Source organism: Panthera onca, chromosome D1, assembly GCF_046562875.1.
Source record: "Panthera onca isolate mPanOnc1 chromosome D1, mPanOnc1 haplotype 2, whole genome shotgun sequence".
Taxonomy (NCBI): Eukaryota; Metazoa; Chordata; class Mammalia; order Carnivora; family Felidae; genus Panthera; species Panthera onca.
Genome location: NC_138348.1, coordinates 45,509,259 through 45,536,389, shown reverse-complemented (window position 1 = coordinate 45,536,389; position 27,131 = coordinate 45,509,259). Strand labels below are relative to the sequence as shown.

Here is a 27,131-nt window from a genome sequence, read left to right as displayed (position 1 = left end):
ATACACTGAGTTCAGGATCACAGTGGTTCATCCACAGGAAATGTCCCGTAGACAATTGGAAATGCAGGGATGAAGCTGGGACTGAGAGGGTTTGGTCTGGAGATGTGGAAGGGAGGCCGTAGGATTAAATAAGTTCTCCCCATGATGAGCAGAGAGCTGAGCCTTGGGGAATGTGCATAATTCCAGATGGAAGAAAAAGGTAGAAGAGAACCAAAGGCCAAGGAGGAGAGAGTCCCAGGAAGGGAAGAGAAGGGGGCAGCAGGGACCATGGAGAAGGAAGTTGAAGGAAGGCTGCTGACTTGGTGACAAGTTGGTTACAGGTGGCCTTGAGGAACATGATGCCACAGGAGGAGAATGGGGGATGAGGGCTCCAGGCTGCACAGGGTTGGACATAAATGAGGGATAAAGAATCGAAGACACTAGGAAAATAGACCACCCGTAGAGAGTGTGGGCCTTAAAAGAAGGGAGTACACATTTGCATGTCGCAGTTACCTTTTCTTTAGCTCTGAGGCAGGCACAACATGCTGCGACCGGTGCTCTTTTCCTTCTCTGGAGCCAAGCGGTGCTTGGGGGTTTGTGTGCACCCTGGGCTGGTGACTGTGTTCTTATTCGCCCTTGGAGGCGTGGTGCTCACGGCTGTGCCGCAGCTTGCACACGGAACCCAGCCCATGTCTGGACTCCTGCCAGAAGACAAGATGCGATCTGTCGGCGAAAGAGTTGCATTTGCCACAATGGAGGGGAAGAGAGGGTAGACCAGGAGACTGAAATGAGACCTCTTACTGGAGGGTCGGCCCATGTATGGGAGTTTGAGATACTTCCTCAGGTCATCCGGCCAGGTTGTCAATTTGTGCTCTGAGCATTTTGAGTGTACGTTCTTTGGTTTGGATTCTAAGTCACATTTGGCTTGGTTTGTGTGAATGTAGCAGTTTGAGATCTGGGAACAAAGGCAGCAGGTGTAAGTGGTTCAGAGCCACCATTTATGGAGCCCTCAGTAGGTCCCCAGCATGGTGCTGGTGCTCTACAGGTGTCGCTTTAGGTCCTCTCTGCAACAGCCTCCAACACGGGGAGTTCGTTTTCTCACGTCAGTAGTGAGGAAATCAGATCATAAAGAGGCTGAGTAACCTGTCCAAGGTTACAGGAGATTTGAACCCAGATCTGACCCCCGGGTGACTCTGCTTCCTGTTTTCTCTCACCTAAGTCTGGAATTAATCCTCCCACTTATGTAGAAGGACTGGGGACGGACTGAGCTATGCGGGTTAAATATTCAGAGCCTAGTGTGGGTGTTTCCACTTCCTAGGAGTCTGGTGAAAGGGTGGAGGAAGTGTGGGATCTCTGCAAGAAATCAAGACCAAACCTTAATCGCTTTAACTGTTTCCCCAGGTAAAATTTTCCTGGGTTGGAGGAACTTGGAGAAGGTTAACAGTCGTGGGCTTGGAAAGGAAATATCACTGGAAGGCATGACAGCCAGATTTCAGCCCTAGCTCTGCGGCAATTATAATCAACTTTTTGTTTAAATATTTGGTATTTGTCTCTGCTCACCTTCAACTTTAAGCTTTGAGGGCTGGGTGTTTCCCCCCACACCCCCAGCATCTATCATGGCTTGGGCATGTCCTATGTGCTCAGTGAATATTTGTTGTTTGTAATGAGCCAAGAGGCTTGGGACAAGGTGCTTAACCTCTGTGTGCCAGGCACTGACCCTTGGCACCGTGGCTGTAGAGGTGACATGGCCTCTTGTCCTCATGAGGCTACTCCTGAGAAGATGTTTCTAGTAGGGGAGACAGACAGAATAAAGGTATGAGACGTGGTGTGTAAGGTCAGGCAGGCGTGATCACGCCCTGAAGTAAAGTAAAGGGAGAGGGTGGCCAACAGTTTAGTTAGGGTCATCGGAAGGCCCCACCAAGAAATGAAGCAAGACAGTGAGGCTGTTGGGGGAAAAGTCATAATTCTGTTTGAGACTTCTACAGACGTCAGCTGAACTGTCAACACTCCTTAATTCTTTTGCTGGGCCGTGGCTGCTAACACCTAACTGCTTCCATCAGTGAGGACTCCCTTTTCCGGCCCCTCGTCTGTGGCCTCTGAACTGTCTCTTCCCCTCCTCGGTAGGTGCTCCCTCGCCTCACCTCGCCTCGCCTCGCCTCACCTCACCTCGCCTGCCTCTCCAGGTTCTCCTCCAGCCCCAAAGCCCTTGCCTCCACAGCCTGCTTTGCTAGTGTTCTTTCTTTTGTCCTTAGCTTGGTAGGGTTTTGCTTGGTCCCTTTCTCATCACCGTGAGGATTCTCCCCGGCGGAGCCCGTGCAGTGCTCCTTTCTACCCTGCAGTCATCCAGAACTACATATCCAGCACAGAACCTCCTCCTAGGCTGCGCTGCTGGCTGCTGTCCACTGCCCGCGGGCACCTCGGGCCCATCCCTGCCCTGCGGCCAGGTGCGTCTGTCTCCCTGTGTCACCTGCCTTGCCTGGGACTGCAGCCCCAAGTTGCGTCTCCTTCACGAGTCATCCCTGGCTTTGTCCTTTCCCTCCTCTGTCCTGTTCTGTGGGTGACCATCCTAGTAAAGAGGGTGCCTTCTCACTTGTCCACTCCCTTCTCTTCCCTCCCTACTCCTTCCCTTAGGACTCATCATTTGGATTTCTTTCAAAAGCCTCTTAATTGCTCTTCCTGTGGCCATTTTTGTCCTCCCTCATCCCACCCCCACACTCCTTATCAGCATGATGTTTATAACTCACACATCTGATCATGGCTTTCTTCTGCTTAAAGCTCTCCAAGGGCTCCTTATTGCTTGCAGGATAAAACCTAAGCTCCTTGGTAGGCCTGCAGGCTTTCATGGTCTGGCCTGTGGGCACATTCCTCATGGATTTCTAACCTCGGCCCAGCCTCCCACCAGCCATCACCTCTGGGCCCTCTAGGGAATGACCTGCGCCCTGCTCCCCATTTCAGTAGCTCAGTTCAGGTTTCCAGTCTTCCGGACACCTTCCTTCCCCCGTTGCTCCTCGCTGTGACCTGGGGACGACCTTCCTCCTGGCTCCCACAACACCCTGCATTTCTCTCTTCCAAAGTGCTTATCAGCACACTGTTGATTTACTACTTGTTATGCTCAGTAAACTGAGCTCCTTAAGGGTGGGGACCCCACATGCGTGTGCGCGTGTACACACACACACACACACACACACACACACACACACACACTTGGTTCTCAGTACCAGCATAGTACATCCGGCTCAGGAAGTGTGTGTTGAAGTAAGGATAGTAAAGTCTGTTTGCGCAGACTTAGAACGTGATCAAATGTACTTGAAATTGGAGGTTCATAGGCCATGGCATTGGGCAGAGCCACCCGCCTGTCCCCTCAGCTTTCAGTGCAGGAGGCATTGCTCTGGGTGTGGGTGTGTGGCCGCCTGCTGTGTCTCCCGGCATGCTGGGACCTCAGGAATGTAACTTCCTTACATTCGTTGCCCCTGACTTTCAGAAAACTCCCTTGTCGATGGAACAGTAACAGCAATTCAAAATGAAAAATAACCCATCAAGGAATGCCCATCAGGAGTGAGGTCTGCCCAGCTTCAGCCCGGGTGAATCCCAGATTTCCTAAATTAGCCAAAATGACGATTCTTGCTAACCTCTGACAGCTTTTCTCCCCCATCATCTAGCTGAGAATACTTGTCTGGCTAGGGGGTGAGGACAAGCTAGCGGTCCTTTGTGGACACGCCTGGGGGCTTCTTCATCTGCCCTTGGAGCCCTGTAAAGTCCTCGGTGAACACAGACGAGTGGCGCAGGAAGAGGCTCAGACCCCGCAGATGCCAGGTCAGCGTCTGTACTCCCCATGGGAGCGGGCACAGCACACCCGGGCGCTAGTCAGTACGTGCTCATGTTTTCACGCGGGGCCATCGGCTCAACGCTCGTTGCGTCCTCTCCACTTCCTAGTTTTGCCACAGACCTGGGGAATTGTACTGAACGTGCAGCTTTTGCGTGGGGGCTCACGGCAAGCTGGGAGGGCTTCCTAGAGGAAGTAGCCGTTCTTACCACGGAGGCGTCCTGCTGACCAGAGTGCTCCAGCTGGCACTTGGAGCTGCTGTCCTCATCCGGAGGTGTCCTCAGGCACTTTTTAAAAGCTACCCGCCGCATGGATGCATTTTCCTTTTGGTTTATCTGGTCCATGCCCACTCTGTGCCTTCAGACCTCCGCTGATATGCTGCCTCCTAGGAAGCGTCCGCTGACCTCCCCGATAAGAAACCTGGGTCTGATCGTCACCATCACCGTTCTCGTCACATACTGCTTACGGCTCGCTGGCTGTTTGGCAAGCCCAGGCAGAGTGCTTGGCGGGCAGACACGTGGTGGCAGGGCCTCGGCAGGTGTTGGCTGCGGCAAGTGTCATCATTATGATCCCACACGCCCCCTCTGAGGGGACTGAGGCCCAGGTCAACACGGGACATGCGAGTGGGGGTTTGCCGCGTGTGCCGACCAGGTTGGCGCCCTTCCCATTCCCTCCTGCACCGCGGTCCCTCTGCCATGCGTGCCCGCAGCCCGCACTCCCACTCATTTGCAGTGCTCGCCACAGAGGCCGGTTTTCGTTTACTTGTGTGGTTGTAGATCGGTGAACGTTTGCCCCTCCACTGGGCAGCCCGGTGAGCCCAGGACTGTGGGGGTCTGCCCTGTAGGTAGGTGTGCCACATGGACTTGCCCCACAGCCTGCCTGATGTCCCGCTTTTTCTCCCTGCCCCCTGCACCACGGGCATCTGGCGAGATGGGCCAAAGGGGCCCCCCAGGGCCCCCGCACGCTTTAGCCTGTACCCCTTACCTGTTTCCATGTCAGAGTCGCTGTGCTGAGGAAGGGTCTGTGCCTCGCCGGGATGCCTTTGTCTCAGACCCCCGGGACCACTCCTTCTGTCTTTTTCTCCACCTCCTCCTCCTTTTGTAAGGAAGTGGACCCTGTTCTCCCCTTAGGATAGAGCCAGCACCTTCCTGTGGCCCTGCACACACTCTGGGGGATGGCTCTGACCACCGAGGGCCATCGTGATCTGTGTGCCTGCCCTCCTTGTCCTTCTGGCACCCCTGGGGACCAGCCGTGGTGTGGTGTCTGTGGCAGGGCAGTACCTGGCATAGTCAGGGCCGAGGGGTCTGTGGAATTGGGGAAGGGAGCACAGAGGTTACCGCCTTAAGGGCAGCTGCTGGACGATGCAGTTTGCATGTGCATGTGCCTGTGTTGGTGAGTATATGTGTATGAACGGGGCTGTGTGTGTGTTTCTTGCTCCGTGTTTTTGTTTGCATAATTTATCCTTGTGCACATTGGAGACAGTGTCTCCCTCTTTCACGGGTCTGGTATGGGGCCTCGAATAATAGATATTTCATAGCCGTTGGCTAAATAAATATTTTCTCCTTTCCCAAACTGCAGGCGCCTCCCCTCTCCTCCACCCGCCTCTTTGGTACCTCAGTGACCGTTTCACAGGGTTGTTGTGACTTGTCAGCACCCGCTTCCCAGACCCTATTCAGACAGCGGTGATGTGAAAGCCCCAGCTAGACCCCAGCAGGCCTGGCTACCCTCCTTAAGCTGGCAGCGAGGAAGCCGGTCCCTCAGGGGCACCTCACCAGGCCTCTGGGGCCCTGTAGGGCCAGGCTGGCTGAGCCCGGAGTGATTCATACCAGTTTTGAGTGGGAAAAATAAAAATAAAAAGAATGGCTTCTGACCAAGTGGGGAAAGTGGGTGTGGGGGAGGAGCAGCAGAAGGACCCTGGCCACGCCTTGGGTACACTTGCCAGCAGCAAATTGAGATTGGCTTAGAGCACGGGCCCCAGCAGACCTGCTTCAGTATTTCAGCTCTGTGCCTGCTGATCGTGTAACTCAGACTGCCCACCCAAGTTCTGTAGGCCTCGGTTTCCTCCCCTGCCACACGGGATGGTGATCCTCGTGATCACCTCTGTGAGGCTCGTGTGAAGGGGAAATGAAAATGTGCTTAGCCCTGGCATGTAGCAAATGCCAAATAATCTGTTATCATTGTCGCTTTTGAAAAGTAGTGTCATTAGCAGTAACTGTAAGACGACTTTGGACGAGATACAAAGTCTACGATGCAGTTAAAGGCTCCGAGGAGTGAGCTAGTGCTTCAGAAAAGTGCTTTGTGAGTTGCAGCTTATGTGCAGATATTGTTATTAGCACAAATATAGCTGTGACTTTTTTGGCTTTGGGAAAAATGAGCACAGTTTTCTGATGTTGACTCTAAAGTCTTGGTTGAGTTTGGTTTTGGTTCTGGAGGGAGATTCGTCAGGCCTCTCTTGGAATCTTGCCCAGAGGCTGCGTGACCCACACTGGTGCTCCCGGATGCCGAATGCCTGAGTGACACCTGGCATCTGTACTTGATGTTGTTATTTTCAATGTCCTACGATAAACATAGTTGAGTAAGTTCTTGGAGATTCATTGACAGTAAATTGTGGAAATTTGCTCTGGACCTGGGAAGTTCTCCCTCTCAAGTGCTTCATGCCTGGTATAGCCAACAAATTTTAACAATTTCTTCAGAATTTGACCCAGACAACTACCATTGTTTCCTCAAGTACGTTAGAAATATTTTCTTACTTATCAAACACTTGACTCTCGTTCCATATTATTTGCCTGCCTCCTCCCATCCTTCTAAAAATTAAATTGCACAAAGATGACCCATTAAGAAAATGTAGATAGTTTCAGGCCGAGGTTGAGAACTTGATTCATGGGCTGCATCTGGCTGGCAGATGTATTTTGTCAGTGCTCACGACATTGTAAAACTTTGGAATATGTGGCCAACACTTGACACATGGTAGATATTGTCTAGAAATCTGGATTTCTAACCTGCGTGAAAAATCGGAGGTCTGATGGCATTGGGGAAGAGTGGCAGTCCCTCCTCCAGTGGCTTCTCTGGCTTGCCCAGCCCTGCCCAGCTGCTCACCCTTACCCACCTTTGCCCAGCCCTGCCCAGCTGCTCACCTGGCCTGCAGGTCACGGACTGGGCGGTCTCTCCTAAATGTAACCCAACACCTCGTAGACACTGAATTGATTTAGGATTATTTTGTTTCATCAGCAACTTTGGCCATAGATAGGAAGGTTACTTCACCCCATAAGCTGGGATTTTATGAGAACCCAAGTGACTATAGTGTTTTACATAGGCCCGTTTTGGATTTGGGGGAGTCACCGTCTCTCCTCCCCGTGGGATTTCCTCATTAAGCAGTTTTTAAGAACTCTTCAGTGGAGACTCAATCAGTCAACATACAATGTTGGGTAATGCAGGATATCAATTTTGATGGCCCCTATTTAAGAGAGGCTGCCAACAAGTGAACTTGAATTCAGTAATTTATGATGTTATAAAATTTGACTAAGACACTTAGTCCTTTTTATTAGCCAGCTTGTTAAAATAGTTGTAATTTGGTAGAATTCTTATTGAAATAGCTGAGGGATTTGAGATTCTCTGTCCTGGAGACAATCCCCACCTGTAGTCTTTTCCTGGGCAAGCCCAGGGGTGTGCACAGGGCCGGTGGCCACCGGCAGAGATGGAGAGGCTGTGCTACGTCCCGGGGTGCTTACTTTAGGGGAGTGCTTGCAAGCACTGGAATTTTAAAAATTATCATCGTTCTGTGACCTTTTAGGTCTATTTTTGTTTGTTTTTGTCATCACAAAGAAGTCTACACTTGTAGCAGATTCAGACAACACTGAAGTGCACTCGCATGAAAGAAGGAAGTCTTCGTGACTTCTCCACCTCCAGCCTTCTCCACCGATGGGCAGTTGAGACTTTGTTGGGTATAGTCCTGGACTTTTTCATTCGCTTGTGTTCCTTCTACCTCCTTTGCCCTTATCTCCAACATACACACTTTCACTTTTGTTTTGTAAAAATGGAATTTCTCTATTTGTACCATCCTGTAGCTCTCCTTTCAGTGGCCGACTGTCAGTGCTTATGGTCATCTTTACAAGTCGCTACGTACAGGTAGACGTGCCTTATGTCTGGCAGCCGTACTCCATGGTATGGATACATTTCAAGTTTGTTTAATCATTCCCATGCTGGTGGACACCCAGGTTCTGCTCTTTTGCCATCGCCACGGCTGCTGATGTGGGAATTGTTGTACACGCTTGTGAACTTTTACATGAGATTTTCTGTGGCATAGGCACCAAGAAGTGGGACTTCCAACTTAAATAGTTTGAATTTAAAATTTGAAACAATACAGGGGCGCCTGGGTGGCTCAGTCGGTTAAGCATCCGACTTCAGCTCAGGTCATGATCTTGCGGTCCATGAGTTTGAGCCCTGCATCGGGCTCTGTGCTGATAGCTCAGAGCCCGGAGCCTGCTTCAGATTCTGTGTGTCCCTGTCTCTCTACCCTTCCCTTGCTCATGCTCTGTCTCTCTCTCTCAAAAATAAACATTAAAAATTTTTTTAAAATATAATTTGAATCAATATTGCTTAATTGCTCTCCCAAAAGGCTGTACCAATTCATGCTTCTCCCAAGAGTATCCAATTATAACTTTAATTATCTAGCTTTCTTTCTTTCTTTTCTTTTCTTTTTTTTTTTTTTTTTTTTTTGCTTAAACACTTAAAACTTTAAAAACTCACAAATATGCCATCAAAATGATACATTTGTCTTAGTCTATAGGTTTAATTAAATGATTTTCATATTTTGATTTTGGTGATGGTTATCATCCTGCATGATGACAAAAATGTTCCTCAACTGTTGTTGCCAATTGTTAACTACTTATTTAAGGGCTGTTGTTGTGCCCGGTAGCCTTTGGAAGAGGAGGGCCAAATCACAGCTTCCTGTTCCACAGCTCTCCCAGCGCTCCTGTGTTCTCCCTTGAACCATCGGTACAGAGGCCAGCTCGGCACTGAAGGAGCTGCACCCGGGAGTGCCGGGCCTTAAGCCCAGGACACTTGGGGAGGGGGGCAGCAGGTGATGTGGTGAGGTACCCCACGATTCCCAGCACCCCTTCTTTACATCTGAACGCCGTTTGACATGGACAGTTTCTTCCCACATGTGTTTTCTCATAGCGTCCCTACGACCTCCCTTTGAAGCAGGCATTCTCCTCCTCCCCCTGTTTATATCTGGGGACACTTGGCCCAAAGAAGATCTGACTTACTGAGTGTTGCACAGCTGGTAAGGAACAGTCTCTTGGACGCAGGTCCTCCAAATGCAGTGGAGTCAGACCCCTGTGAGGCTGAGACGTAGCTTTGGGCCTACAGCGCACCATGGAAGTTTCCTTTACTGGGCTGGGGCTGGAGAAAGGACAAGGAAGTGACATTCCCAGATGTCCTGTGGTCACTTCTGTCCACAGCTTTCTCCCAGGAGTGCTAACACTTAGGATCGTGTTCTTGAATGTTTCCCCAGTGTTTAGAAAGGATCTGTGAATTCTGGACCAGGGGACTTAACTGATCACACGTGGTTGAGAATTGCTGACCCAGAATGTGTCTTCTTCTCCTTAGACAGGATGGGTCTGGGGAGATGGTCAATTTGCCATTTGCTAACTGTATCTGAAATTTAGAATTCTGTCTTCTCCCAAGGCCTCCTCTCTGTCCCTCTGACCTGGTGCCTGGCTTTTGCTAACAGGTTACCCTGTGTTGGTCAAAGCTCCTTAGCACTAACCTCATTATGAGCCTGCAGGGAGATTTGATGTCCAGACCACTCATCCTTTCTGGATGCCTTCAGCTTCACTAGACTCATGCAGGTGGGCTGGTCTACTGAAAACAAGGGGATCTGGAGTCTGACGGACCGAGAATCAAATCCTGGCCTCATCACTTTTACTAGCAGTATGAAACTTTGGCTGTTGACCTCACCTCCCTGAGCCTCAGTGTCTCCTTTCTACAAAATAGGGATAATAATTCCCTCATGGGGCATTTTGAAGAATATATGAATTAAGACTTGGAATGTGCTTCTCAAATGTTCAGCATAGAATGGATACTTATAAATATGAGTCCTGGCTCCTTTTCCTGCTGTAGAGAGAAGGTTCTCCTCTGGGGATGCTCCAACCTGCTGGCTGCTGGCTGGGGATCCTAGGGACAGAGGAAGGCCACCAAGATGAATCATATACAACATGTGCTCTCAGGAATTCACTGTTAGGTAGGGGAACCCAATGAGCAAAGACCATGTAACGTGTACATTGTAAGAATCAACTAACAGAGCGAAGATTAATTAACCTCCAGGTGAATGGTGGGGTGGTGGTGGTGGAAGAAATTATCAAGCAAGTAGGGTATTGAAGATTGAATAGGAGCTTGACGGAGAAGAATATACATAATGAATAGGCAACTCTATCCATCAGCAATCAAATGACATTACTTTGTATGTATGTATATATATATATATATATATATATATATATATATATATATGTATATATATGTTAACTTCATTGACCCTTACCAATGCACTGATCTATTCAAATCCTTCCTCTCTCTCTTTTCCTTTTTCCTTTCACTCTGCCTCTCCTTCTCCCCACCCTGCCTTAAGATATTTCAGTGCCTCACAGTTTCTTAAAGGACTTCTTTATGCTTTGGTAAATCCTCAGAGGATTGATGCTACTTCAGTCCTGCTAAGTTTTTACAAGAGCTTTGGTGTGGCTACCTTTCGTCCACTCCTTTTCTCTCCAGCATGAGTAAAGCTCTTCTGCTTTCTCAGCAATGAACAAACCCCCGGCCATTTGGTGCTGACTGGGTCACTGCCGTATACCCGGGGCATGGGTCACCCCACTCAGTAGCCAGAACAGCTTTGTGAAACAGGGCTCTTCTTTACAGATGAAGAAAGTAGGCTTAGAGAGGTCGATGTGCTGGTTGTAACACACATCGGGGAACCATGGTTCAACGCCGGGCTTCTCCCTGTCCTGTGCTGCTTTGTTCAGTGTCTCGCACACAGTAGGTGGGCAGCGAACACTTGCCCAGAGAATGAGAGGGCTGCCACACGCTAGTCCGCTCGGTTCACAGGGCTAGTTCTGTGACCCTCTCCGTGCGCTCACGGCGTTCTCACTTGGCTTCCCACCTGTTGATGGGGTCCCAGGATCACAGGAATAGTTGGTACAAAATACAGTTTCCCATTCCCCTCGCTTTTTTTGTTTTGTTTTGTTTTGTTTTAGTTTATTTTGAGACAGTGAGCACAAGTGGGGAGGGGGCAGAGAGAGAGAGAGAGAGAGAGAGAGAGAGAGAATCCCATGCAGGCTCCACGCAGTCAGTGCAGAGCCCAACTCAGGGCTCGATCCCACAATCACGAGGTCATGGCCTGAGGCGAAGTCAGACGCTTAACCGACTGAGCCACCCAGGCGCCCCGTCCCTCGCTTTTATTTCTAGGACACTTGAAAGCAGATAGGTTGGACTGTTAAAACTTTGTGCTCGGCTTTGCCTGTGCCCTGTAAGAAATGCCTGGCACCGTGCACGTGCAGTGCTCTAGGAGCCCGGCCCAGGAGTCAGGGGCTTAGTGACTCCTCAGTCACAGTGGGTAGATCACATCCCCTCCCCAGAATTACATATCCTTGGCACACTGTGGGGCTGAGAGGGTCCCTAAGGATCCTGCCTACGGTACGATCTGCTGGAAGGAACGCAGGCGCTGGATTGGCCAAGACCTGAGTGTGAATCCTGGTTCCCGTACTTCCCGGCTCTGTGACCCTGGGCAAATCACCTAACCTCTTGGATGCTCGTTGCCTGTGTCTGCGAAAGAAGGCAAGTAGGACCTGCTTCCGGGCTCACCGTCAGGAGGACAGGAGTCCATGTACACGAGGGCTGTTTCCTTCCCTCCGTCTCTGACTCCTGAGTGCTTTGATTTTGGACTCGCTGGGTGTTCCTGCAGTGAGACCCGACACGTTTCTCAGGTGCGGTGCTCACGACACCTCACCACATCTGTGGTGGATTTCTCGAAGCTCATGGATTTCTCGAAGCTCCCGCGTGCTGTTGAGAAACTGCTGGAGGGCAGATACCGTTCTACCACATTGAGCCGTGGCAGTGCTGCGGTGACGCCTGACTTCCCCCCCGTCCCCTTGAGGACAGCAGTGGCAGTGTCCACCAGCCTGCATGCAGGTGGCTCCTTTGCGTCTCTTCACAGAGAGGAGAACTCCGTTCATTTGGCAAATGTTTGCCGTGCCCAGGCCTTATGTTAGGAGGCAGGGTGCACAGAGGAATAGTCTTGCACTCACTGCCCTCGGGAAGCTCACAGTGAGAGAGGGCAAAAATAGGGGTGACACAAGGCCATCAGGGCACGTGACAGGGCGCTGTGGGAGAAGGAGGGGCTTAGGCGCTCTCCCCTGGGCAGTCAGGAGGGGCCTCATAGACAAGAGGTGACTTTTGAGCAAGTCTTAAGGGACTGGTAAGAGTCTACACTGCAGAAGTGTGCAGGCAGAACATTCCAGACAGGAGGAGGCCAGAGCCTGGAGGAAGTGATGCCTGGCCGCGTGTCTGGAGCTGGGGCCAACAGCTGGAGGACCTGGTGGTCGTCGGGACGACGCCGCCCTCGGACCTTTCTCCGGAGCCCCAACCCGCATACCCGCTGCCCACTCAGCATCCACGCGTTGATGTTTAATGGGTATCCCGGACCCAATGCCACTAAATACAAGTCTTGGTATTTTTCTTCTTAACAGGAGGAAAAAAGGCAAAATCGTAACCCTGCCCCTCCCCCAGCTTCCCCGTTTTATGTGGCAGGACCATTTCCCTGGTTACGCAGGCGCAACATATCAGCATCACCTTGGATCCTGCTCCAAACCTTGCACTTCATGCTGTCTGCGGACAGTTCTTGACAGGTTTCCCATCAGAGTGAACCCTGAAAGCACCGCCCCTCCCTCCCCTCCTACAGATGCCCCCCATCTCGCAGCAGGTCTCCCTGCTTCCGCTCGGGCCCCACTGCTACACACAATCAGGCAGAATGACCTTTTAAAAGGTAAAATCAGATGGTATCATTTCCCTGCCCAAATTCTCCAACGGCTTCCGGCATCCTTGGAATAGAACTGCTTGCCATGGCCTGCCAGCCCCTCTTGCTTCTCTGATCTCTCCTTTTAGACCTCTCTGTTTTGCTCACTCCATTCCAGCCACTGTGCCTTTCTTGCTGTTCCTCTTTCTTGCCTCGGGGCATTTGCCCTTGCTCTTCTCCCCCCGAATCTGTCTTCCCCGACATCACTGCCTGGCTCACCTTTGCTGCACTCTGTTCTCCGTTCAAATGAGGGCCGGAGAGGAACAGACTTCTAGTCACCGTGTTCAAGGACTAAAATGCGCTGTCCTACCCCACCCTTTAACCGATCCCTCGATCCTCTTAGCTTGCCTCATTTCTCTTTATTAGCATCCGTTGTTACCTGACTTCTGTATCTGTTTGTCTTCGTTAGTGTTTGTCTTACTGCCCTAGAATATAAATCCACGAGGACGGGTGCCTGCCTTACCTATCTCATTCACCACTCTATCTCCAGGACATAAAACAGAGCCTGGCACGCAGGAGGTGATCATCACACATTAGATTGGTGAGGGGGAGAAAAAAAATGAATGAATTAATGCAAGTGAAGACTTTGGTGTTTATTCCGTAGGCAGTGCAAATCTAGTAGACATCTTTCAGGAGGTGAGTGACGTGGTCAGCACTTTTATTTTAGAAAGCCAGCTGGTGGCAGTGTGGGGGCTGGACTGTAGGAGGGGGCAGCAGAACTAGTTAGAGGCAGTTAATTTGGTCCAGGAAATTGATGCTGCGTCCTGCGTCGGGCTGTGGGAACGGAGGAGAGGGGACCCGTGACAGGGTGTGGGGACCTTTGATCGTCTTTGGTGCCTGTTGGGGTAACTTGGTAGAGCAATTCCTTTCTAAGAAACACAGGGGCGAAGCTGGTCTGGGGAGAGCCTGGCGATACTCCGTGATGTTCTTCTCCCCCGGCAGACGTCAGCCCTGGGATGCACATTCTCTGCAGTGCCGTTGGCTCTCTGAGGAGCGACTCTGCGGCTCTCCAGACTCCCCCGTTCAGTCTTTCAATAAGAGGGTAGTCAAGATGGCAATGTCGGTGAGGCTGATACTTTTTCCCACAACAAGCCCTTTGCTCTTACACACCACAAGCCACACTAAATCTTTGGTTCTCGCTTGCAATGGGTACTTTTCTTCATATTGACTTCCAAAGGAGACTTGCTGTAACAACAGATCCTCTGCTCTGCCCACGTTCCGGACAGGGTTTACCAATAACCTGGGGATTCGGCATCTCCCTTGCTGCAAACACGCACAGGGACTCTTCTCCCTCGGGTGTCAGAGAGTCGGGTGGTCGGTGGGCATGTATTTGTAGCCCAGGAATAGCCGTGCTGTTTGGCGCTGCCTCTTGAAAACTTTCTTTTGAGGCTTGACTTATTCCTCCTTCCAAAAAGTCCCCAGTCCTCTCCAACTTTCAAAGAAAAGCCTTTCATCTCAGAGTAAACACATTCCTACCCATCCTGCTGCGGTGTCCCTTCTCTGTTCCCGAGAATATGCCATCCCAGGCTCTTAAGCCTTGGTCCAAAGTTCCTAATCCTGTTTGTCGAACCCCGTGAAGTGAAATGCTGCACCATCTGTATAGCCAGATGCCCACCTCCCACCATCCTTCTTCTCTCTTCCAAAGGTCCAGATGCCATCGCATTACATTGCATTAATAGCTACCCTGTGGAGTTCCTGTGTGCCAGGTACTGTGTTAAACACTTCCCGTGCATTCTGTCCAACCCTTACCACCCTGCCAGGGTATTATTAACCTTTTCACAGATGAGGAAGCCAAGGCCTGGCAGTGCGGTGGACCTTAGTCGTTGAGAGCGTGGGCTTAGAGTCGCACAGACCCAGGTTGGAATCCCAACCTCACCTTGGGCATGCCACTTAATCTTCATCACCTTCTTTTTCCAGATATAGGAAATGGAGATAATATAGAGAAGGTTCACGTGTTGCTGCGAAAATTTAACAGCATATGTTATTTCACAAGTATATAAGTATTTGCTTACCTTACGCTAGACTTTGTGCCGTCGGTAAAAGCTCTTGGTAGATATTGTCTTTGGCATCATCGTCGCCATTGTCATGGTCATCATCCTTGTCTCAAAGCTACGTGGCCAGGGTTGAAGGTAGCCCTGCCTGGCTGTCAAGCCCTTGTTCTTTCTCCTGTCTCACAATGTTGCTCCCAAGTTCATCTTGCCTAAGACACACTGGTCACTAAGTTTGCTCTCTTGGTCTCTTCTGGGCACTGGGCTCAAGGTAAAGCTCAGTAGCCCCCCAGTCCCTTCCAGCCAATGACCTCTTTTCACTCATTGATGTGAGCAGTCCCAGTGGCCGGGCTGTTCAGGCAAGAGCTTGGGCGACTTTCCCTGACTGTCAATGTCATCTTGTCTACTCTGAAAGCCATCTTGTTGTTTATGTTACAGGATTGTCCAAAGAAAACGGGAGAGGCAGCAGAGACGGCTGGTGGGGGTCCCTGTCTTTTGGGGTCACAGATCAGTTTGTGAATCTAGTGAATTTTACGGAGCCTCTCTCCAAAAAATGCACGTGGTAAATACTCTCAAGACGAATATTGTTAATGAGACACCTGCCCCGAAGCCCACCCAGAAATTAATTGTAGCTAAGAAATTCTGTTCTGAAAGGTTAGCTTATGTGGTTCTCTTTAGTCCTGCCACCCCTCATTCACAATCAGGAGGGGCTTTTCTTTCTGTAGGGTGTTTGTATTCACAGGTTGTCCTGGTAGCATTTGGAAAAACCTGTTTTATCGATACAAGCTGCCATTTTCATTACTTTCCCATATTTCAGAAATGTGTCCACGCACTAGAGTTGGCCAGTCATTTTGATGGACCGACCTGCTGATTTACACATCAGTTCAAACCACTGCCTGCATCTAGCAGACAGGCCGGGGAGGAGTTGTGGCCCAAAATATCATCAGACTAATAGGAATTTTATTGTGATATACAGATTATAAAGGTTCAGAAGCTTAGCGTCAGCAGGGTTCAGTGTTCTAAATTGAGATATATGTAAATCTCTGCTTTTCAATTTTAAGATTTTTGAAATTTCAGTCTTAAAAAGTATGCTTCCTTTCCTTTTTTTTTTTTTTTTTTTATTCATTCCAATTTTCAAGGTATGGGTATAAAGGGAAGTCAGATTCCAAACACTCCGCAGTCTTCTAATTTGCTTGCAGACCTCTCCTTGAAAACTTTCCAGCAAATTCTGGAATAAGCTTGCTGTTTCTAACAGCGATAGGAGTCATGGGTGTCACTGCTGATGGCTTCTCCCTTTCCTGCCTGGCCTTTGGAGCCCCACGGAAAGACAGGAATGAGCCTTCCATAATGGGGGCCCCAGAGCCCTTCCTCCAGCTCTGGCTACGGGCCTGTGGTGCCGATGCCCTCTGCAGCTGGGGTTTTAGGGCACAGGAACCGAATCTGTCATATGTTAGATCATTTGATGTAAAGCTTTTTCTGATGCGTACTTTTTCCTCTAAAGTTTTTCTCCTTTGCTTTTTCTAAATTATAAAAGCAACAGATGCTCACTTCAAAGCCAGGATTAGAACTTTTCACGCCTGGCTTGGAATCCCAGCTCCATGAACGCATTAGATGTGCAGCCCTGGGAAAAACATGCACCCTCTCTGAGCCTTGCTTTTCTCATTGTTACAGAAGAGGTAATGATTTCCCCTCATACCATGGCCATGAACATCGAGAGACGCTGGTACGCAGAATGGTCTTCCAGAGGTCTGGCATGGATTCGTTTACTCATTGAATATTTATCGAGCACCTACCATGAGCCAGCCACCATTCTAGTTGTCCTGGAAATACTCAAGAACAGGACAGAGGGGGTCTCTGCTCTCATGAGGCTCACCTTCTAATCAGAGGGGGGCCCAAAGAAAAGAGACCATTTCAGAAATTAAGAAATGAGGACCCCCAGATGGTAAGTGAGTTATAGGAAGGGCCACTTAAAAAATCTTTTTTTTTTTTTTTAACATTTATTTATTTTTGAGAGAGAGAGAGAGAGAGAGAGAGAGAGTGAGTGTTCAGGGGAGGAGCAGAGAGAGGGAGACACAGAATCCGAAGCAGGCTCCAGGCTCTGAGCTGTCAGCACAGAGCCCGATGTGGGGCTCAAACTCACAAACCGTGAAATGACCTGCGCCGAAGTCGGGCGCTTAACCAACTGAGCCACCCAGGCGCCCCAAGGAAGGGCCACTTTAGATGGGACACCCACGGGAGACCTCTCTAATGAGGCTCCGTGTTTTGTGACCCCCAGGTCCCAAACTTTCCAGCTGTAAACAGTTCTACCCCTTTCAGTGTAGGTCCCAGTTTTGAGTTTGGAAAATCTGGCCACAGAGCACCTATCAGTTCTCTTTTGGGAGAACTCACCGATTGGTTCCCCATTCAGTGTTTGAGCCTCTGCAGCTGGATCTGTGGCCTGGGGCCTTTTGCAGGCCTCCTGGGCCTGCTGGGGTTTGTGCTCCCCTCGGAGCACTCCCGCAGGAGAACTGCCACTGAAGGGAGGAGGGGGGGTGATTGGTTTCTAGCCGGAGCCCATTGTGCTTCAGTGCTGCCCTGAGCATTCCGGTTCCTAAGGAACTGGAAGTAATTTCTCTCTCAGTGAGACCGTGGCACACGGCAATCCCCTGATTCCCTGCATGCAGTGTTTCAAGGGCTGGTCGGGGCCACACGAAAGCTGGGCAGCCGGGGCAGCCCCAGCTTGTGCAATGGCATTTGAGCCCCAGAGCAGTCGACCTGACCATGTCGTCCCTCGCGGGGTCTAATACGGATTTTTAAATGACCGTCTCAGTCTGCCGCATTGGACAAGAGGGACCCAAACTGATCAGTGAGGAAAGCTGCTGAGTAGAAGGGCAGGCCGCCTGTGACTCACCTGTCATGTTCTTTGCTGACCCACTTTTATTTGACCTTGATTTGCTCAGTGCAGTTAAAGACGCCGTCGTGAAGGCACTTTTGCCGCCTGATTGAAGTCCGGCGTGTGACAGCCCAGGATCTCAGGCACACGCGTGACCCAGGCAGATGGACGGATGGACAGGTGGTTAGCTTCTCATCTACCTCTGAATTGTAATTCGATCACGAGGAAAGGGCTTAATTTCAAGAAAACGGAACAATTATCTCAGACTAGACACAGTGCCAAAGCGGCAGGCCCTCCTCCTTGTCACAGGGCGGCTTAATCAGAAGATGGCCTAGATGGCCGCCTTTCAAGTGGGTCCTTGCAGTAGCTTGGCAACTGGCACAGGGTCATAATTGGAAGAATTTGGCTCTGAGTGTCTGTGGGTGTTTACAGTGCACTATAGGGCCGGGCTGCTTTTATTTATAGAATATTGTGAGCAACAAGCAGCAGAAGGCTGAAAAGCCACTAAATCTCGATTTATTTTTAACAAATTCCATTTTTCCCCTCATCCCAGAAGGAGAACTGAGTTATTAAAAAACAGTAAAAAATACATCATCGCAGAGCATGCCATATCTAATTATGGGGTTGCCAGCGTCGGCCTGCAGCCACATTTTAAGGGCTTTGTAAATCAGCCATCCATTCAATCTGTGAACTTATATGACTCCTAGTCTTCATTTAGATGTAGAGCGAGATTATTGGCAAGTGAGTGCTGATCAGAAAAAGTTCTACACTGCCTAAATTAGGAGATGGGGTGTATAAATATAGAAGAGTGTACTTATGTTCTCAAAGGGAGAGAAAATCACTCCTCGCTGTCCATTATACTTAGCGGTACAAGCGCACACCCCCCCCCCCCCCCCCCCAGCACTGGGTATCTGCTCCCGGGTTTTCGCTCCTCGCAATGGCAGATCCGTGCCACCCAGAGGAGCTGTAGGGTAATATCACTGAGTGATTATTACCCGCACAGTCAGGAAAGACACGCAGCTGGTCCTTCGTGGCCTGTGTTCTCGTGGTGTGTCGGAGCTGGGCAAGGCGTCAGGGACCCTCTAGCTCCGAGTACATCTTAGTCTAGGTGGGGAAGCTGAGGCCCAGGGAGGAGGGCGGCTTTCCCAGGGCTCCTCAGCGAGTCATGGCGGAGCAGGGCTCTAACGGGGCCCTCCTGTGCCAGGCCCGGAGCCAGCGAGCTAAACAGATGTGATTTCTGTCCTTCAGCGTTCCCAGCCTCGGGCAGGCAGACATCAAGACGGGCCAGTGGCCGCCACGTGCTCAAGTAGACAGGGCTGTGTGAGTACAACAGCCGGCGAGTTGAGTGGGGGGAATGGTGAGGGGGACTTGGGAATCTGTGTATTGGGACACTGAGGCAAAGGTAAAAGCAGCTGCTCTCCGACCCACTTGGAAAAGCCTCGTGGATGCTGGGAGGTTGCCAAAGGAGGAGGGTGCCGCACGATTGCCGAGTACTGGGGGAGGAGAGTATGGTGCCACAGTGGTGCCCGGGAAAGTAGAGACGGCGGTTTTGGAGGGGCCCTCAAAGCGGATCATTGAGGAGACTTATGGGAACACCAAAGGGAGTGCGGGACTGGAGCACAGGCCAGGGACAGGCGGTCCAGAGCGTGCGCGGCGCCCTGCCCTAAGCTGGGATGGCGAGTGGGGCGGGGGCTGAGCCCGGGGGTTCCCGTCCTCGGGCTCCCAGGTGCTGCTCATGGTGGCTTCTTTCCGCCCTTCGGGACCCTTCTTCGTACAGCACTCGGCTGCCAGTATCCCTGGACGGGAGCTGGCCTGTGAGCTGGCACCTGTCTCTGTCTTCCCTGGGCTGATGCCCTGCATGGTGCCTGCAGAAGTGCGCCTTGGTGTTAGTTCTCTTGTTGAGGCTGGGAGGAGGCGGGGCGGGGGGGGGGGGGAGAAAGGTTGAGGAAGGATGGACTGTGGAAGCTTCTGGAAAAGTCACGTCTTGGCGATGCTGGAGGCCAGTGATTTGGGAGGATGTGAGTAGGCCAGGAGGGGCGTGCCTGGGGCCTAAATTAAGGCCGTAGCAGTCAGCACGGAGAGGAGCAAGCGGGGAGGAGATACAGGAGGAAGCAGCAGTAGGGGTTAGCTGCAGAGAGCCAGGCCACCCGAGGGGGAAGGACCGCGATGGCCTGGGACGGGAACCTACCAGGCAGAAGAGATGGTCTGTCTTCCTGCCCAGTAAGTCCCCAACCACTCCAGACGGTGGTTCTCACCAATGTTGGCGGGCGTTTCCAGGAGGCAAAGAACTGAAATCGGCACAAAGAATGTCTCCAGCGTCCTCTCCATAAATTTTTTTTTTTTCTTAATCGGTTTGATACGCCGCTTACCCACTTTTGAGTTCTCAGAGTTGAGAGCATATAAATTAGCAGTCACGATTATACACGAAATCCTTGGAAAATAGCTGGGTGAGCTTTCGTGTCAGAATCTGATCATTTTTCTTGGATTGGTATCGTGGTTTTTATACTGTCTGATAATTTTTCATTGATAAAATGGTTTCTGCTTCTGAAGGATGTTTTCCATTTTTATAGTTGACAAAGGTGATACTGAAATGATGGTGGAGGATGCTTCCTGAATCCGTTTTCAAGGAGCAGAGTATTCCCTTCCCTCTCCCCTGCTCCTGGCCATTTCCCTGTGTCCCAGCGTCTTTGCCTGTGCCCAGAGGACCAAGCACACCAGGTCAGGGGAAGTTTCGGTGGTAAAGAACACCAAAACCTTGCCAGAGCGATGGTTGGGAGGCTGCCTGTGAGCCGGAACGACCCCCCGGTCCTCCTGCCCCAGGCGCTGCCTGTGGAGCGGGCCCACCTGATGACTGCACAGTCCGTGTCCCCAGTAACAGTAGCTTCAGTAAATGGTGCTGTCGTTCGATTCTCCGGAGTAAGAAAATGTTGATAGTTTGTTGCCACGGCTCTGACATCTCACGCTTTCTGAATTGCTTTGCGAGGCACCCCGCAGGTGTTCAAGAAACACTTCTGAGTTTCACCGAGCCATTGCTGGTCATGGCGTCCACTGCCGCCACCACCCCCACCCCCCAGATGGTGTTCTGAGAAAATGAAGTGAAAGTCCCGAAGGTTGTGTACGTGAAGACGGTCCAAAGTCTCTCCCCACTTTCTTCAGGCGGCTCGGCCGCACCCTGCCTATCGGCACTTACTTGCTCGTTATCAGAGTCCTAGCATGGGCCAGTGGGAAGGGGCATCAGGGGTCACTTCCTCTGGCCACCGTCCTGTGCAGGAAAACCTCATCTGTACTGTTCCTGACAGGCAGGCGGGCCCCTGGGCCTCCTCAGGCGCCCACACCCCAGGCATCCTGCTCCGTCTTTTGGACACGTGTGCTTGTTAGAAAATCCTTCTTCTTTCTGACCCAATTCTGCCTCTTGGCCCTGTCTCCTCATTGACCCCCTTTCCTTCACTAGGGTTTGTGTTCTCCAGGGCCGTCAACCGTTCTTTCTGTGACATGGCAATCAGTAGTCCCATCAACGACAGGCACCCTGAGTGCTCACCATGTGCCAGGCACTGTTGTAGGCTCTCTACGTGAGTTGCGTTTATTACCGCCTCCAACCACTCTGTGAGGCGGGTACTGTCTCTATTCTCGTATTACCAATGGGGAAACCGAGGAGCAGAGGTCAAATCTTGTCCAGAGTTACACAAGCAAGCAGCAGAGCAGACATGTGGACCCCGGCAGTCTGGCTCCAACGCTTGTGCTCTTAGCTGTGAGGCTATAACATGTCACAGGCCGGGTGCCCAATGTAAGCTCGTGGCCTGCTAGACTGGGGCCTGGCCCTGCTTTGACTTACTTTCCAAGAAATCTCTTGACCGGAGCCTGAGTCGAACCCTTTTCTATGAAATATCCTCAGGGTTTGTTTCCACACAGTGGGCTATGGGGCAGAGGCCTGTGCACAGTCATCAACAAACAGATGGGGGTTCGTCCGAGTTCCACCAGGCCCCGTGGGGTGGGTTTCGATCAGGATGACAAATATGGGCTATTTGTATTTTCTTTTCCTGAACATGAAGTCTGATGCAACGGGTTCCTTGTTTAAAGTGCTTATTCATGGTTTTGTGGCCAGAAAGCTGAGGGAGAAAGGTACCTGAGGATTATAAGCGTGGACCCCCTTTTCAGGTACTTGCTCCAATGCTCAGTCTCACAGAACAGCCCCAGAGGTTAGGGGGTAGGGGGATGTGATGGCCACCTGCCCTCCAAAGCTGGGTGCAGGGTGTCAAATACACATTTTTCTTTTTTTTTTTTTTTTTTTCTGAAGTGCATAAACCAGGAAGGGCAGGAGAGGGAGGGCTTGGGGCCGGTCTGACCTGGGCTTGAGCCTTGGCCCTGCCCCTCGCCAGCTCTGTATCTAGATGCCAGGCCTTTGTGGTCTTGGTTCCCTCTTCCGTAAGGTGGAAATAGCACTATCTTCTTATAGGGATGATTTGAAGGTTAAATAAGCAGAGGCGGACATGCCATGAAGCTGCAGTGACTGTTCTAGAGTGTTCCCCACACCTGACACTTCAAGGTTTGGTGACCAAGCCCTCGCTCGGTGTCTGGCCCTTCCTGCATCAGTGGTGTGGGCTGCAGCCCCTGGGCTGCCTGCCACCTTGTGGAGTGTGGAACGGACTGTGGAGGCATGGGCCTTCCAGGGCAGGAAAAGTCCCCGCGGTCACATTGGCTGTCCTGGCCTGACCTCTGGCAGGTCAGGCTGGGCTCCTTCAGGAGTCTTTAGCTTCATCCGGAGTCTGCTTCCCGTACTTACAAACCTCTGGGCACAGGCCACACGGTGGCTGAACCAGGAGGGCCGAGAGGCTGGGATTGAACCATCTTTCTTTTTGTTCATTGCTTTTCAGACAGCATGCACCCCAGTTATTCGTTCCTAAAGATTTAAGTAGCAAAGTGAGGGACCTGATCCCTGAGGTGCGGACCCAGGGACCTGGAGTGAAAGCAGCTGGAAGCAATAGAGAAAGGATTGGACAAAATCTAATTTGGGGTCCTGAGCAAGGACCTAACCTCCCTGAAAGGTGGTATCTGTATCTGAAAATTAGAGGTGCTGATAGAACTAACCCCTTAGGTTGATAGGAGGAGGATTTAGATGAGATCCCGTGTGAGCATAACAAAAGGTGCCTGGCACTTCTGTTATGTCTGACAATTAATAACCACAAATAGAATTTCCTTTTCCTCTACTGTTAACCCCTTCTCCTTATCAGCTCCTGACTGCTGTTCGTTTTCCTATATGACTTTGGATAAAGATCTTAGTGTCTCTTTGCCCCTTTGTAGAAAACCTAGAGTTGAACCAACTGCTGGTTCTGAATGGGCACGTAGCGCCCCCTGTAGGACGTCTTTGGGATGTGCAGGGCGATTTGGCTGTGACAGGGATGGTCATGGTCAGGGCTGTCTTCCAGGAAGCGGATTTGCTGGATGTCACCCATGGAGACCAAAGGATTGTCCAGCATCCTACACAACCTCCTGAAGTTCAGTGGGCACTCATGGAGGTGGAACCCTGTTGACCGAGCCTGGAATCTGACTCCACTTTACACCTAAACACACATAATTTTTGCATGCTTTTAATATATACAGAATTTTCCAGGAACACAACCACCAAGTATATGAGGTTTACTATGCGTTATAAATAGGTCCAAGCACCTCATTAGATCTTTCATCATGTCTTCTGGAGTAGCTGTGCCCAACATTTGCATATTGACTCTGTACGTAGTATCTTATTTTAACCAACTTATTTTTTGTGTGTTATAGTCAGGGTATTATGCAGATTGTGTTTGAAATTATAAGTGTTGGTGTGTTATATTATTCACAAATTGCAGGAAAGTGAAAAGAATCTTAAAATATTTGTTTAACCTTTGCAAGTATGAGAGAGGGAGTGTGTGTGTGTGTGTGTGTATGTGTGTGTGCGCGCGCGCGTGCATATTAGCTTATAAATTAGCTGGAGGAACCTTAGGATAAACCTGAAGTGAAAAGAAATGGTTTTTTTGAATAAGTTGAAGGGAGACGTAGTCAAATGTAGAAGAATGGGTTAAATATACATACCTAGACGTATCTTTTTTAACTTTAAAAAGAACAGGTTACAATTAAAGGGAAACAGAAAGGTATGCAGCAAAGGAATGGGGTCAGAATACCCCACATAGCCCCCACCGCGCCTAGGATTTACATGCTCATAGTAAATATGAAAGCTGAATATTCATCTGCCCGAAATAATTATGCAACTTTGTTGGCTGAATGGGAGGTTAGGTTCTTATGCATGCCTATAATGACAGAGGTAATAGAAGAGAGGTGAATTTCCCTTTTCTGTGGCGAGAAGTGAACAGATCCCGGTTAAAACTGGGGTGTCGATGAGCAGTACCATCCGCGGTTGTTCAGAAACACAAAGGTACTTTCTGTAACTGGTTGCTTCTGAAAATGGGCAGGAGAACCTAGGGACAGATAATTCTTCCAGGAGCCTTTTAGAACTTAAGGAGTCTCTACACTAGGTCCTAAAAAAGCATAAAAGAATAACGAATAAACAATAAAAATTTAATTTAAAAATTGCTTGATTTCTCTTAAAAATGTCCTTTTAGGGGCGCCTGGGTGGCTTGGTCGGTTAAGCGTCCGACTTCGGCTCAGGTCATGATCTCACGGTCTGTGAGTTCGAGCCCCACGTCGGGCTCTGTGCTGACAGCTCAGAGCCTGGAGCCTGTTTCAGATTCTGTGTCTCCCTCTCTCTCTGCCCCTCCCCCGTTCATGCTCTGTCTCTCTCTGTCTCAAAAATAAAATAAACGTTAAAAAAAATTTTTAAAAAATGTCCTTTTACATTAAGGATATGTAACCGACGTCAGAATTTTTAATGGCATCCTTTGTCAGACAAAGAAGGTGTTTTGATGTTTTCCCCTGTCCCTTTTAGCAAATACATAAAGAGTCTGAAAAGGAATTTTTATCACCTTTTTTCATCTTTGCCATCTCTGTTTTTTTTTCACCTCTCCCACCTGTACATACATTTTTTTTTTTTTTTTGAACATCCATGTGTAGATTTTTACAGAAAGGAGAACCGGCCAGGCCCCTGTTCTTAACCATGTTGTGTTATGTCCTCTGCCTACACGAATTAATTGTGTGAATGTTGTGAATTTACCTCTTGGTAACCTTTGGTTTCCCAGGGAGGTATTTGCCTTTTTGTCGATTTATAGGAGGTTTTATTTTTGTTTTGTCTAATTAAGAAAGGACGAGAGTCCTTCACCTGTCACAGAGCTTTGGAGTCAAACTGACCTGAGTTTGAATCATGACTTTCTTGTTCATGAGCTAAGAATTTCAGGCAATTTACTTCACATCTCTGAGAATTAGTTACTTCTTTGGAAACTCAGTGAAACAACACTGACTGGCACAACATAAAAGCCCAGCGTGTGGTCTCTGCTGCCACGGTTTTTGCATTGTTATTTTTGTTGTGGTCCCTGCACTGAATATTTTCCCAGGAAAAGCACCTTACGAACTCGTGTTTTTCCAGACCCTTGAGCATGTGACGGTCACTTGCTGTAACCAAAGCTTGGAAAAAGGAAACCAAAATCACTGAAATAATGGCTTTATTCCTTGCGTAGGAATGAAAGCAAACAAGCAGATTCCGTTTTAGCTAAAAGAGGAACTTGCAGGGATGTTTCTGGGGTCTGGAACACTCACAGCAACATCTGGGAGCTGGGGCACTGGGGGAAGGCCTTGAGATCCATCCCAAGATCAAATCGTCTTCCTCAAGTTGTGCTCACGGGACCGGCAGGTGGACAAGAACATTTCAGAAAGGTTTCCAGTTGCGAGTGAAAACGGAGAGGACCATCTGTTAGACACACACCGGCCATCCCCCCAGTACCCTGGTCGGGGCACGTCCTTACTGTGTTCTGACATCCTTGCCTCATAGGAAGGAGGTGGGATGGGCTTCAGCTGGCCCTGCCCTACATCTCCTACTTTCGCTTTTCTCTGCTGAGTCACTGAAGACACAAACCATGTGGGGCCCAGCTCTCCAGTTGGGCACATCGGGGTTGGGTGTCCGTTCCCCCTGCTGGCTGTGTGATCTCAGACAAGTGGCCATACCTCTCTGAGCCTCATTGCCATCTTCTACACTATGTTGATGATGATGCCTTTCCCAAAAGGTTGTTATGCCCACCAAATGAGCCACATCTGGGTCAGCACCGTCCCCAGCAGGGGTGATGCTCAGTAACCAGGAGGCAGTCTCCGCTCCAGATGGGAGGGGAGGGGCAGCAGGAGTGCAGTGCGCAGCTGTGCACTCCGTCCTGCAACTTCGATGTCTCGTCGTGCCTCTCACTTAACAGTTCCCCGACCAATGGCTGCTGGCCTCTGGCTGGACGACAAGAGATCCCTCTTCCTCCAGCCGTCACACAGGGCATGCAGCCTGGCAAGTAGAGCTCACGTTGGGACTTTCACCCCCAGGCACCCCCATACCTGGGGGCCTTTGTGCAGTTCACAGAGTGGCTGTCACCCCTCATGCCAGAAAAAAATCAGAAAGTCCGGTCAGCTGTTCCTCCAGAGTATACCAGGAAGTGACCGCAACTCATCACCTCACCTGGCCACACAGCCCCGAGCCCTGTCATGCCCTCCTCACTGCCCGCACTCTTGGGCGGGGACCGAGCTGTGTCACCTTCCCCAGGCCATCGTAGCCCTCTCCTCGCGGGCCTCCCCAACGCACTCATGCAAGCATGTGCACACTCACTCCCACACACGCACATGCATCACGCTCACCCGTGCGCACACACGCAGGCACAGGCACGCTCACGCACAAGCAGGTGCACCCACCCACCCAGTCCCGCTACCGCCACATGCACCTGCACACACAGGTCCCCCCTCCCCACCATCTCTTCTCAACCCTGCAGCCAGGCTTAGCCCCAAGTGGGGGCCCATCATCCCCCCACTTCACTCAGAGGCAAAACCAAGGCCCTCACGGGGGCCCGCCAGGCACCACGTGGTCTGTGCCCACCCTGCTCCAGGGCTGGTCCCCTGACAGCCTCGGCTCCCTCTCTGCCTTTGTGCAGGCTCCTCCCGGCCTGGAGTGCTCCTCCCTCCACGTCTCACCTCCTCACCTCCCCGCTGCCACGTCTCCAGAGCTCCTCCCACCCCGACTCTGAGTTCTCGCCCCAGCGCTCCCCACCTGCCAGCATCACTTACTTACTCGTCTCTGCTTGCCCTCCTCCCCAGAATGCGTACCAGGTGAGGACAAGGATGTTTGTGTCTTCACCCGCAGTCCTGTGGAGAACGGTGCCTGGCACGTGGATGCCCTCAGCAAATATTTGCTGAAAGATGAACGAATGAGTGACTGTGGACCCGCACGCTAACGGTGTCTTCATGATTATGACATTGTCCTCGATTGAAATTTGACTGCCACATGCAGTTTGTGGT

The 27,131-nt window shown here is 50.6% G+C and overlaps 2 protein-coding genes across 13 annotated transcripts in view; one reads left to right on the top strand and one right to left on the bottom strand.

The window, feature by feature from the left end:
* BMAL1 (basic helix-loop-helix ARNT like 1) overlaps positions 1 to 27,131 on the top strand; it is a 106,912-nt gene that overhangs the window by 38,381 nt on the left and 41,400 nt on the right. The window contains exon 1 of one of the 12 annotated variants that reach the window (XM_078433232.2): positions 18,643 to 19,049. The exons of 10 other annotated variants lie outside the window; for them this stretch is intronic. The gene's annotated coding sequence lies outside the window, so the exon portion shown is untranslated. Of the gene's footprint in view, positions 1 to 18,642; positions 19,050 to 26,767; positions 26,943 to 27,131 lie in introns of those variants that run through there. One more of the 12 variants, XM_078433231.2, reaches the window with a different exon arrangement.
* LOC144612937 (uncharacterized) lies at positions 591 to 18,030 on the bottom strand. Its single transcript, XM_078433250.1, has 4 exons — positions 17,748 to 18,030; positions 9,889 to 9,979; positions 9,070 to 9,205; positions 591 to 680 (listed from the first exon to the last, which is right to left on the bottom strand). The coding sequence occupies exons 1-4, from the start codon at positions 17,752 to 17,754 to the stop codon at positions 606 to 608; spliced, it is 309 nt and encodes a 102-aa protein (XP_078289376.1). The 5' UTR covers positions 17,755 to 18,030; the 3' UTR covers positions 591 to 605.